General features: G+C 38.0%; 1 protein-coding gene across 1 annotated transcript; it reads right to left on the bottom strand.

Moving 5' to 3' along the window:
- Positions 1-2,329: 2,329 nt before the first annotated feature.
- Positions 2,330-13,072, bottom strand: LOC144643593 (transcription factor COE1-like). The gene is made up of 15 exons (XM_078502899.1): positions 12,735-13,072; positions 12,397-12,553; positions 12,237-12,294; positions 11,655-11,710; positions 11,074-11,147; positions 10,820-10,888; positions 8,997-9,078; positions 8,754-8,871; positions 7,889-8,019; positions 7,397-7,523; positions 6,974-7,062; positions 6,143-6,476; positions 5,511-5,756; positions 4,391-4,585; positions 2,330-4,126 (listed from the first exon to the last, which is right to left on the bottom strand). Exons 1-15 carry the CDS (start codon positions 12,821-12,823, stop codon positions 4,032-4,034), a joined length of 1,920 nt encoding a protein of 639 aa, XP_078359025.1. The 5' UTR covers positions 12,824-13,072; the 3' UTR covers positions 2,330-4,031.
- Between the last annotated feature and the right edge of the window lie 959 nt (positions 13,073-14,031).

The following is a 14,031-nucleotide window of genomic DNA, read 5'->3' as shown; positions in this document are numbered from 1 at the left end:
TAAATGCATAAAAAAATTAACAGCGTTGCGTTCGACGCGCATTTCTCTCTCTATCAAATTTGAGCTGCCAAATTTTTGGCCAGATATCTTTTGCAGACTGTGTACGTGTATACATTGTGTAATCTAAAAGATAAAATTTTACGAAAATCACTTGACACCGGATTCAAACTTAAGTCGCCGATTCAAAACGCAAATATATAATAATAAAAGTAATATGTCAAGACCAAAAAAATCGTTTTGTTGTGGTTTATTTTAAGCGATTTTCGATGGAAATTGTTGCCCTGAAAGAGTCTTTCTGCTCACTAAAAAACTTTCCTACAACTTTTTCCCGCCAAATTTGTTACCTCAGTGTTTCGCTAACTTTGCGTAAAAATTAATCCCGAAAAAAAACCTTTGACGAGAACCGAACTGAACTTTATGGGAACTACATTACATTTTACATTGCCAAAATCTCCTTGTGAAGTCGTCTTCGACGTTGAACGTGTATCATTCCTTGCCTTTCATTGAAGAGAAAAAACCGACGAAGCCTTGAAAAAATTTACAAAACACTAATAAATGAAAAAAAAAGAAACGGCTTTCTCTTTCTGGACTTTTTTTAAATTAATATTACTATTTTCAGTTGGAAAATTAAGAAAAAGGCTTACCTCAGGCATACTTTCGTGGTTTGAAGAAGAAACGCGGCGAGCGTTGTCAACATGGTGACCGTTTCATGTCCACGTGCTTTGCTCGGAAGTGGATTTTTTGGAGCGTAATTCCTTCATTTCCCACTGAAAATTCCTGCAAACAAGAATTACACTTAAATTAATGGAAAAACAATTGTTCTATAAAAGGCTGAAAATAAAAACATTTGGACAATGGCAAAATTTCCCTTGACTTAATGTTGAGTATTGAAACATTAGCAACACTCGCCAAAAATTACAGATAAAAAGAAAGATAACACTGACCTCCTTCCAACTCACTTTTGAAATAACTCTTCAGTAAACCTCCCAATGTAGCTGAGTGTTTTTTTTTTTCGGTAAATAAGCTGGCGAAGAAGGCAAACTGCGAAGTTTTTTTTCGGAGGCCGGAGCTCAAAACTCTTGACTTGCTTCTAGTTTGTCAAAAGCTGAATGAAGACTTCGCGAACCGCGCCAGGATTTCAGCTGAAACCCGCGTGCTAAATGCTCACATCTGATTGGCTCGTTGCATTGCAAGGGCTTCCCAGCTCTGTTTGCACTTCGCGTAAACAACAATAAAAATTGTGTTCGCAAAGTAATAGTTTTTAAATTTTTCTTTTGAATTTAAAACAGACCAAAACTAAAGTCTTTTAATTTTGGGTTGATAACCTCAATTTTAGTCATTTTTCGTTTTTATTCGCAGATTATCTGCAGTTTCTGTGCGCAACCAAGTGACGTTGATGTATCCCACGTGGGCTTCTTCAAGTCCATGATTGGCTCTTTATTCGCGCGGATTTTTCGCGTACAAGTCTATCCCACGTGTGATACCTCTCAATTTTCATTGGCGCATTTATTTAGGCCTCTTTTTTTCAGGGCTTACTGAGGTAGCATTATTCCTACCCAACATTTAAGTTTGAATAGGCTTTCAGGGAAATTTCCACTGTAAGATCACAGCAAACTTGGAAGCAACCACTTGAAACAGGCAATTTTACTTTGTAGCTAGTTTGTACCGACTGGGGAGGGGAGTATAACCTTTCATCTCCATGCACTTGCATGGGGTGGGGTGGGGTACTTTAACAAAATTTTTAAAATATTAAAAAAAAAAAAAAAAAAAAAAAAAAAAAAAAAAAAATTTCTAAAACCCCTAAAAAACCAATTTTCTTTAAAAAAACAAAAAAGTCGAAAAAACGGGGTTGCCCAAAGACCCGCCGCCACTGCAAATAATCAAACGTTCCATTCACGATGCAATAAAAAAGTTTCCAGTTTTTCGTATTTTTGAAGCCTGGGGAGTACGCATATTGTCTCAAGTCGAAGGAACGAAAATGGGATAAAACAATTATTCAAAAGCATCATTAGAATTAATACATTTGAGGGCATTTGTAACTGGAAACACAATTTATCTTGAAAAGTAAGCTTGCGACGACGGTTTTCATGAATAAAACTTGTGAATATCAGGGCTGGCTTGTATCTAAACGATATCCCGGGAATCACCTCAAATCTTAACTTCGTTCTCTTGACCGAGGCGAGAGTAAGAATGCTGGTGGATTAGGGCCGGACGAGGTGGGGGATGGTTAACAAAAACTGACCCTCTCGGAAATTAGTAGGAGCGAGCGAAAAAGCTGGCCCCGGAAATGCGACAGAAAAAGAGGCTACAGTTAGGCAAGCACACCACATTTGTTGAAAAAGTGTTTTAATTTCACACCGTTTGATAAAAAATTGTTCACATCAAAATATATTTACAGCGAGTTTAGATCTTTCCGGCGTGTGTTCCATTTTGAGACGATTTGATTCTTTGCAACCGATTTCGTAAAAAGTCAATTTACTAGTGTTTAGAACCAAAGGCTTGTGTTTTTTCTTTCACAACTGTATAGCCACGTGCAGAGCTTAGCTCTATTACAGAGTGCAACAGAATCAATGCGTCTCTTTTATGGTGGAAGCGTAAAGTATATAAAAGAAATGCTATGTTCAATTTGACGCAGATTGTTAAGGTACCAGATTTGAGAAATGGTGACAATTTGACCAATTTGACCGGCCTTTCGTTGCTTCATTTGTTCACGCAACACTGAGAAAAATGTTGCAGCTAAATGAGTGGCATATGGATGTTTAGTGCTCTTTCACCGAGTGGTACCTTAATCTGTCATATTAGGCAGATTTCCTGCCGTCACGCAACATTCGTTTCCGCTCCGCCAACATGGTAGCGAGACGAGTGTTGCGTGACAAGGCGAAATAACCGATGTAAAAGAGAAATGGAAAACAGTTCTAAAATAGTTAAATTCTAACATTATATAAATATACTGTTCTCGACCACTTCCTTGTGTGCTAGTCACAATTTTGTTGAGTTACTACCTACTGATTCAGATAAATCTGAGCGAAAATCACGGTTTACCTGGCAATGAGTTTTAAGAAATCCAACCAGTTCTTACTGTACATCCTTTTTCGAATTATAGAAAAAATAAATATTGTTCACAGTAAATGTGAAAAAAATTATTCTAGTTTAAACCGTATTACCAAAATAGCTCATATTCATTGCTAGAAAAATAACTTACGACTCTGGCATCATTACAATTGCTTACTAATTTCACAAGAATATCTGCAACTGTTCAATATTGCTTGAAAAATATGTATAATACAAAAATATATTAACTTCTTAGAAAATATTACGGCATTAATTTGTGCATTGTTTGACTATTTATAAATTCATTCAAAAAAAGAAGACAAGAAACTGAAAAAATATTTTGTTATTAAAAAAACATCAAATTATCCAACCCCCGAATTAAGCATTTTGTAGAAAACTCGTATAGCTAAAGAGTGGGCACTCACAACGCGTTTCTGTGCAGCGATTAAAATAAAATGCGTACTTGCACTCTTTCTTAGCCTTATAATAACATTTTCTCAGACCTAGCGAAGACTATTATAATGATATATTACAATGCAGATTATTTCTTTCTCCTGTGTGAAAACAGTTAAATTCTGAAAATTCCAGTATCAATCTGTAGGCCACTTTATACGAAATTCGATCCACCGAAGAAGGTTCTGTTTTGACAAAACTATAGAGCAATTCGCCGTTTTCAAGATTTTTGCCAGCTCTTTCGTCATCTGAGCGGTAAAAAAACTTGTTACAACAAGAAAATTCTTTCCTGTCGCCGCGTAAATACAAAGACTACATTGCTGTCAGATAATTACTGTTTGCTGACCACGGCAGTGAAATCCACTTGGTAACATCAGTATACACCCCGGCTGTATGTGAGTCAGGAGGTCTACTTTCCCTACATTTGTCTCTCTTCTCCCATGCAAACGTTCACTTTGTGGTTTAATAAAGTCAATTATTAATGTGTTAATCTCATATTTAACTCGAGTGGCTGCCCAAAGCTCTTCCTACGAGTTTCCTCCCACGTGGTTTGCTTCTTTGGGCTGAACTGCTGCACTTACAGGGATTGCATAGGTGCCACCAAACGAAGAAGACACCATTCCTGTAAAATATAACAACACCACATTAATAACACAACGTAGGGATGTCTGAACATTTCAGTCTTCGCGAGCGTATGTGTACAAAAATATCAAAGCTTAGCATTTAGGACTGTGGATTAAAACGCATGTTTATGTTAGGCCTTTGTTGCTGTTTGATTGACAGATACCGGTAAGTTTGAAGTGTCAACTATAAAAACTCAGATAAACTTTCTCTGCATCAGTAACAAAGCTCTTGAAGGTTTAGGGTCTGGGTACTAACAACTAACCTGGCACAAAAGTGGCTGAGTTTCCATGGGAACCAGCAGGTGAACTTCCCTCAGACACAGTGGGTGGTCTCATCACTGGATTGAATGCACTCTTTTGTTTCACAATCATGTTTGGCGGGAAAGCAAACATCCCGGCGTTTGCGTTTGGTGGTACGCTGCTAGGCGTTGGAGGCAGTGATGGTGACTGGGGCACAACTACAGTAACAAACATGAGATAACTTATAAACAAATAACTTGGATAAAAGTGTACTTACTTAAATGTACATACTCAAGTGTCACTAAGGCATATGTTGGACAGCCTTTGACTATAGCTAGTGGTTATTCGTTCTGGGCAGGCAAATATAAACAGCCATTTATTGTTTCTATAAACAAATTCACTCTTGATTGATTGGTTTGCAAAACAAAACAAACAATGCAGCCCCTGGACCGAACAACAATAATTTATTATTTTTGAGCTAATACAAGGCCAGGGGGCATCTTTTTGGGATGATCTGGATCATGATCAGTGATCTAAGATCAAACGGAAAATGGTGCACCAAAGGAACCAATGAGTCTTGCCCAGAGTGAATTCACAAATCAGTTCCTTTGACATACCGTGGAGGGGGCAGGAGCCCAGGAGAAAAGGGAAGGGAAGCGGGAGAGAGGGAAGAGGTTCCAACCCCCTGTCCCCTTCCACAGCACCATGTTTGAAGTGATCTTGGATCATTGATCCTAAACTGGATTATCTCATTCAGAGGGCAACAAAAGTGTAGACTAACACTGATCACAAAAAAGGGAAACCTCAAACCATGCGGCCCATACTGCCAGAGCTTATACCAGTTTTGGTAGCATTAAGCGGCTAGAAATAATTTATTTCTACTCCCCCCTAAATGGGATGCTAGTCCATTGCAGGGTACCCCCCCCCCAGCATTATGTTGCTGGTACCCATTTATACACCTGGGTGGAGAGAGGCACAATGAGAGTAAAATGTCTTGCCCAAGAACACAACACGGTGACCCGGCGGCTAGGGCTTGAACCCGGACCGCTTGATACGGAGTCTGGCGCACTAACCATTAGGCCACCGCACCGTCCCACAATCACTGATCACAAAGCATAATGAAAATTAAGTTGGATTACTTACATGTGGCACCACTGAGAAAACCAGGTGATGAAGGAACAGCCATGTTGTGTAGAGTGATTGATGGTGGAAGCCCTCCTGAGTATCCATTGATGCCATTAGGTGTACTTGTCATGCTAATTGCAGCAGAAAGAGGTACATGGGCGTCTGAGTTAGATGGGGAACCCACATGTCCTTCGCTTGACAGAGAAGCACCGTGTGGATATCCTGGTTGCATATTAACATGTCGTGTGGTAGGTGTGCTGCTACCTGAAGACATAAAATTATAAACATGGTTTAGTAATCCCTTCTAATATGTGTTCAACCAGTTTCTGCTTTAAAATAACACAGTCAATAGGCAACCAACTTTGGCTCCAACAAGCAAATGAAATTTGCCTGAATTGATTTTAAAAATAATTGTTTAATAATAAATTCAGCTTTTTGAATTTGTAATGGTGGTTAATTTACTGATATTTGATACCGGTATTTAACTTTTACATGTTCAAGTTTTACTTGAAAATGCAGCACAATATTTTTTCGACTTAAAACATCCACTGTCATCTGTTTTAACATGATTACAAGAAGCTCAGGTTCAAAAGCATACTTTTGCCTTTCCCTCCCTACAAGTTTTGGGTTTTTCATTAAATTTTATTCACCTGATGTAACTATGGTGACTTCATTATTGTTGACATCAGCCTGTGCACCAGAGCTTCCTATTCTCTGCTGTTGGTTTCCAGGGTTCACACTGCCATAAACAACAGATTGTGCTTCAGGATTAGCAATAGCTACATATGTTCCTCCATTGGTGATGGCATCAGGTGATATGGCTGTAAAGTGTTGTCCAATCATCATTGAATGAGTACCACTGGCTGTGGTGGGGGGAGGACCTCCAGGGGGTGGATACTGTGACCCGTGAATCTGAGTTGGGGTGCGAGGAATGTTGTAGCACACTGCTTCTGCAAGATCTGCGGCTCTCTTTAATATGATTTCCTGAAAACAAAATAAGTGCAAACATTGATCAGTATGAAGTCATATGCGACAAACAGTGGCATGAGGCAGATAGCTTGCAGTCTTTGGGAATGAATTAGAATAAACTGACGAAGAGAAAAAATAAAGTCTTACATATGAAAGACATTTCTTGAGCTAATCACAGCAAGTTTGGACCTGTGCTTTTCTCACTTGGAAAAGTGTTTGTATTTTATAAACTAAAGACATAAATTAAGTGTCAGTAATCTGGTATGGAATTTTTCAGAATATTTTCAAATTTTGTAAAATAAATTCAAACTTCTTGCTCCAACTATCTAAAACGAAAAAAAAGAGTTTCCTAACTAGTACTTCAGTATAAGGAACGTTTGAGACCAATGTGAATTTGTACATTTAAGGTGATTTGATTTTTTATGTCCATCATATGGGGTCAAAGTGTTAACTTGAGTATATTTTGCCTTCCATAACAAAACCAGTCATACTAATTTCAAATTTGAACTCACCTTGGGTAACTTTTCAGGATCACCAGGGTGTCGTGGAATCAACTTTGTCAGTCTCTGGAAACCATAGTCAATTGTTGGCTCGCAAAGTGCTGTAAATAAAATTATAAAATTAAATTACTAACAAAATCAAACAATCAGTTTACTGGACCCTGGCAGACAATGTTAACTTTAGTGGCTTACTCTAGAATCTCTTTTGCACGTCAATGACTAACCAGTGGCGGATCTAGGGGAGGGGCCCGGGGGCCTGCCCCCCCTTTATTTTTGGAACCAATAGAGGCCTAAAGGGGCTAGAAAAAAATTTTCAAGAGCGCCCCCCCCCCTACTCTAGGGTCTGGATGATCCCCCCCCCTTATCTGAAGGTCTGGATCCACCACTGCTAACTTCTCATTAACCTTTTTTTTTTTACATTTCCAAGTGACTTACCAGAATAGATGAATCTACCAGGGGCTGTTTTGCAGAACTGTTTATTTCTGTACATCAGTGTTACCTCCACCATTCCTGGGATGGGTCTGGGTGGGGCTTGGACTCGGATAGCATTTGGAGTGATAAACTGCATTGACAAGAAAAAGCATTTCAATCAATTTTTGAATACCACGGATGTCTTAGCTCAAGGGAGAGGATTAGGAACATAGGTTGGGAACATTGAATTAAATATTTTTTATACAGCAATAATATTTGAACAAGAAGTTGATCAGTGTTATGCTGAAGTTCAATATGGTAAAAATTTAAAAATAGCCCCCTTCCTCCTTAATCTCAGACCCAACAATCCTCAAAAAATAATCCCTTTCCGATATAAGCTTGGGCTAATATTTAGTTATAGCTTTTAGAGAAACTGAGATATAACAAATCCTGGGGTATAATAATTTAATTTTTGAACAGGTTAATGTTCAATCGAACAAGTGATAAATTCATTACCTCACTCCAAACAATGAGAGAGCCAAACACAACTTGCAGACCATCAAAAAAGTTATCTCCAATCACCACAACATTAGTTCCACCTGTTGTCCATCCCTCATTGGGACAAATGGCTTTGATACTCGGATAAGCTGTAAAACACAAAAAAAAAAATTAAGTGGTGAAGTTATTGATGCCCAGTGCTGTGGGGGTACTAAGGATTTCAAGTGAGAGGGATGATCGAATGTGGGAAAAATCAAGACCCAAAAAAATCCCTAGGGCTTCCAATAAAACCCCCCAAAAGATCCCCAAAAAAAAACCCCAAAAACCCATGCCAAATTTCTGACCTTTAAATTTTGAGAAAGGGGGAATGATATAACAAAAAAAACAATAGAAAGGACGAGGCTCCGGGGATAAAAAAAAAAAATTTTTGGGGTTTATTCCCAGGAGCCTCGTTGTGATGTCTGTTGTTTTAGGCTGAATTTTAAAATATCGAAATTGGGCTATTGAATGTTTGTTTGTACTTTATTCGCAGAACTATGCAGCCAAGTCAGTACCACAAATCTTTGGATTATTTTTATGGGTACCCCAAAAAATCCCTACTTAAATCAAGCCACCAAAAAAATACTTGCTAAATAATTATTTTCCTAGCCCAAAAAATCCCAGAATCAAAAATCTCAAACCTAAAAAGTCCTTTGATCGTCCCTGTCACTTAAAATCCTGAGACCCTCTTCCCCCCACCAGGCTCTGACGACAAGCATCCCACCCAAAGTGAGAGTTGGTTCATGGTACAGAAATGAAAATCTCTGGCACTTTACCTAGTTCATGAGGTTCTAGACAGCATCAAGAGCTTATATTTTGATAAGAAGAAGGAGAAGACACTCACCATATGCTGATTCTACTTTACGGCTTTTTCGACCATGTTTGGAATTATTATGTACAAACATGTTATCAGAGCAGGCCAACATTCCAGCGACAGGATCAGGCGAGGAAGAAATATGCACCTGTACCAAAACAATGCAAAAAAAATCAGTTAGAACAGATCTGTTAAGACAGCCCTAGGGGTCTCTCCAATACGAAAGGGGCTGTGGTGTAGAGAATAACTAAACGGCTTATCATATCATTTTACCTGAAATCGTCTCATATCCCTTGGATTCCCAGCATTTTTCAGACAGTTTTGATTGCATTTCAGAAAGAATTTCAAAAAGAATCTGCAAAGTAATTGACAGCAATTAATATCATTTTTCCTTACATTATTATTATAGTTGATACCAAATATAAAATTAAACAAGAATCGACCATCAGGAAACTCAGAAAAAATCTAATCCCCAGACGATGGGATTTAAACCCATGACCCTCTGTGTTCTAGAATGGATGCTCTAACCACTGAGCAACTGGAGACTTAATGGTGAGCAAGGGTTATTCTTGTGGGTTGGATGTGCGAACTGCATCAGATAAACAGGTGGGAAAAATCATCAGTGTGCAGTTCCAGATCGAAGGACATTGGAAATTCTGAGGGGGTTGGGGGCTTCAAAATCCAAAATTTTTAAAAGAAAGTTTGGGGCTTGACTGAAATTTGCAGAGGGGTGGGGGAACTCAAACCAAAAAACTTTCTGTGGGAGGGAGATGGAAATTTTCTTGAACAACACAACTAGTATTAATAGTATTATATAATATTATATTTGCCAATAAATGAACAAACAAATTTACTACACAAACATAAGAAAATTAATTGGTGAAATTTTACACAAAATTCGGTTCTTGCTTAAATATAATCATTATGTGGAGTTAATTTCTATGATTTTTTTTTGCAAATTTAGAAAGCAACAATGTCCACAAAAATATTATTTTGCAAAGCTGATTTTCTTTTCTTTTAATACGGAAAAGCTTGTTGCTAATTTGATGAACTCTTTAAGAACACAGACACCAAAGGTAAAAGCTATATGGCTGAACCAAGAATGGATTTATGCCAGGTATGTACCAGGAATGCACACTATTGTTAAGAAAGGAAATATAAGTGAATCAAATGTTAAAAAATATTAGCAATATTATATTGTGCATGGATACACCCTGAAGTTTGTTAAGTTTAATTAACTTCATTTAACTTCAATTTCAATTACTGCCAACACCTATGCATAACCTTGGCTTATGGGTGGGGTCTGTTTAAAACATTGATTTCTATCAATCTAATTAGTTATAATTGTATTTTTCAGAACAGCAAAAATAACAAAATTTGAACTTAACATCAATAAATCTCATAACACTTACACTTTTTTAAAAAAAAGATATTTCATCTGTAAATATACCATTTGTTAGCCATTAAATTGAGAAATCAAGTAATTTCAAGATGATTGAATAAATAAAAAAACTAATTTAATTTATTTCCATGGAAACAGATCAACAATTTTTTTCGACATTTATTTATACTAACAGTGTTTGAAAAAAAAAACAATGCCTAATTGTTTCTACAGTGACAAAAGCTCAAATTAACTTAGGCAATTCTTTTCAGATGTAAATCTAAAAACATTATTAAGCTTTATTTATAAACTAATAACAAGACTAACTGGTTTTAATAAATTACATAAAAACTTGTGGTGGATAAATTTGAACGTTAGTTTGGCCACTTTTGGTACAGATCTTCAATATAGCACCACCAACAGTAAAAAATTTAGAAATGGCATTGATTGCGGCATTTTTTATTGAAACCGGAATTAATTCATGTCAAGGCAAAGTTTTCAGGTAGGTATTGTTTAGGCGAACAAAGGTGCAGAACAATTAGAGCTTACTTTACACCTCTTAATGTAATCTTTTGAATTCACAACCTTTACAAAGAGAATAAAATACATTCCACAACAAGACATGTATGTAGCATGTTAGACTTTTCCCTTAGGGAAGTTTTTGACCCAAAACACTACATGGGAACATGTTTTACAACATAATGTTACAATATACCTGTCCACTATAACAGGGTCCGACGGAGTCTCATTTTTGTTACCACATGATTTCTTTTCACAGCATCGGCTATAAACAGAAGATGACAAAAGATTTAAACATTAGTATTCAACACCATGCTCCAACATTCTTGGCTAATGACCAAGAATGTGTCCAGATCATTCTAAACGACCTTCCAGCAGATTATTCTAGACCACTGCAAAGTATTTCCTATATTTTGTTATTGTTATTAAAATGTTCAAACAAAATGTTACCTGCACATCACTTCATGTGTCATAAGAACACGACACATTTCGGGGTTTTTGTCTTGGCCTTCATATACAATAGGCTGAAGTAAACAAAACAGTTCAGTGTAAGTCTTATATGCTGGTAATCATAAAACATCTTGTGTTCTCAACAGTACTTGTAGAAACTTTTTCCCAACAGTCTTAGAAAAACTGAAATAAAAGGATTCCAACATTTTTCCTTCAAAAATTTTTTTTCCCAAAACGTAAGCAAGCTCCATTATAATAAGAACAATGACTAAAAAAAATTTGTTTTGCATTGTAACTCAGAGAACTTTTTTTTTTTTAATTAAGTTTCCCGAAACCTCAGCAGTAATTCATGTCACACAGAAGCAATCAGATCATGAAATTTGGATGGCGGAAATTTTTTAAGGTCAATAGGTAATTGAACTTTCAAGATTTCTATTGTCAGCGTTGAATCTACCAGGATCATAAAACTCATTAGTGTAACTGGAAAAGAATGTTAATTACCCTTCAAGTGTTGGGAAGAAAAATATGGTAATTTCTTTCTTCAGGCCCCAACGCAAAAAAAATGTTTTACAGCTTCTTACCTGCTTCGTAGCGGAATTAACAAGGCGAATAAAGATGTCTTGCTCACTTCGAATGCCTGGTGAACGAGTAGAGAAAATAAAAATTTTAGAAGTATAAAAATAAAATCAAAGTGATGCGTCTCCTAATTTGTCCCGCGCGCGTGAGATTGTAAATTTCGACGCAGAACTGCAGAAGACCACAGTTTTTACATCAAGTTTTATATTTCCAGTCGTTTACGACTGTTGGTGTTTCTCTATAAACATTTATCACCAATTGAAACTGATCTTTCAAGCCTTAGCAAACAATTTGTACAGTTTGTTTGAAGAAGCAACTCCCTAGGCAACTTGAGTAAATACTAGAGCGCCGAGAATTGACGCATTCCGTTAGAGGGTTTTAACGTGACGAAACCAGGTTAAGACACCGGAACCAAAATATGTCTCTGTAGACCTCGGATCACTTTTCCCCTGTCGACGGTTATTTTCCGCAAGTGAATTTCATATTCCCACTGGGGTCCTTCTTAATTTGATAACGTGCTTACTCATACACACTCCAGCGACCGTCAAATGTACACACACATGGGCAAGTGAACAGGACAAACTCACCATTACTGTAGAGAAGTTGTAGTCTGTACGAAGCTCCGTTTCGGACATTTTTCTGGTCCTGCGGCAAAGAAAAGCGAATCAACATGCTGTCATCTTGTCATCGACGTTGAAATCAGCAGTTGTTTATTACAGTAACTGGAAAATATTTAGAAAAACTTACCGGCAGGTGCTCGATGAATCCCGTAAAAACTGCGCGCTCGATCTCGACGGCTTGACCCGTGCGATCGTAAAATGCCAAAACGAAGTGGAAAAAGTTGCTTTTACGGAGATTTGACGGAGGCTGCTTCTCAAAATGTGCTCTGGCCAAGCCACATCCGCTGTAAAACATAAAAGGACAGGAAAAAAAGTGTTGTTAAGTTTTACGGCAGACTTGAAAAAAATATATTTGACAGCGTATTCGAGAATGCGCAAAATCACGTGGCTTACGCATACGACGCTATCTTATGCTACGCTATGTGAGAGGAAATCATTGCGCGCGTGTAAGTAAAAGAACCCAACCTGGCCACTTGATTACTGTCCATGGTAGCTGGCTGCATCCAGCCAACGCTTTCTTCTTTTAGCGGCGAAGTAACGCTATGTTCCTGCATTTATGTAAAAGTGAGTTTAAAACGGCTAAAATGTGTCTTGCGTTGTCGTGCCGTGTTCGACAAATATTTTCACTCGAGAGCGCTGCGAGTTCTTTTTTACTGTCCGAGAGAAAGTCGATTTGACTCTCTATTCGCTGGTTTACCGGTCTTTTGGCTTCAAAGCGGGTCGCGGTCACAAGTCGCAGGTTTCTTTGTTGTCATCAAGAGTTTGTGAGCTGTTCAACTCCCAAAGGACAGCAGAATATGTAGTGATTACCTCCCGAGGGAATTATGAACAGAATGCAAAACCTAATATATTTACAATGACGCATTCATCGACCAACCAAATCAGTCGCTGCTATTGTCTAAGACAATGCTGAAAGTAAACAGCCATTGTGTCTATTAAAAATATTTATCCACTTTTTGACCAATCGGGCGTCACAAGGAAACAAATGCGTGAATAACGGTGAGTAACGCAAGGCATGTCGTACTACGTGACCGTGACAGTAGTAACTTTACGTTGTCACTGAAACGTGATCGGAAGTGGCTTGAAAGAAGAACAAAATAATGACAATCCTGTTCTTCCGAGTTATTTCACAGTCTTTGATTTGATCAAGTGTAATCGCTATGCAAAAAACGCATTATTGAATTTGTAAATTGAACAAGACTTTACCAGGAAGACTGTAATCCTGTTTGTACCGCAAGCCACTGTACCCTACTACCCTACGGCCAGAGCAAAGGTTTTCTTCTTTCTCTCTTTCCGAGGGTCAGTACCGCATCAGGGGCTCTGATACAGCGAACACCACATTATATAGGAGTAAAACACAAGGGAGGTTGGGGGATGAATTTCACTTTTGCAAACTTGCACCATTATCGTTCAAAAAGTCTTTTTTCATTTCATTAATCAATAAATCAATAAGGTAAAACGGCAACCGATAAGAAAATAAGAAAACGCCAAGATCAAGTAGGGTAAGGAGCTAAGAACCGAGAGGGGCGCAACCACAAAGGGGTTTGACGGTCTCCCCCCAATTGCAAAAAGAAAATTGACGGCACGACAAGGCGGCAGAGGCTCCTCCGCGGTACCGCTCGGCCGCGCTTCGTTTGCCGATTTTCTTTTAACCTGCGATAAGGTGCTATTTTTTCCGTGCTGTCTATCATGTGAAAGAGCGCCTGGTCGCAGGTTAATTTTCTTTTGTAAACTGCGTGCAGATCACAGATCGACACTGAGC

Source organism: Oculina patagonica, chromosome 2, assembly GCF_052425735.1.
Source record: "Oculina patagonica isolate OP01 chromosome 2, crgOcupat, whole genome shotgun sequence".
In the NCBI taxonomy this organism is placed as follows: Eukaryota; Metazoa; Cnidaria; class Anthozoa; order Scleractinia; family Oculinidae; genus Oculina; species Oculina patagonica.
The sequence above is the reverse complement of the archived record's forward strand: the minus strand, read 5'-3'. Positions and strand labels throughout refer to the sequence as shown.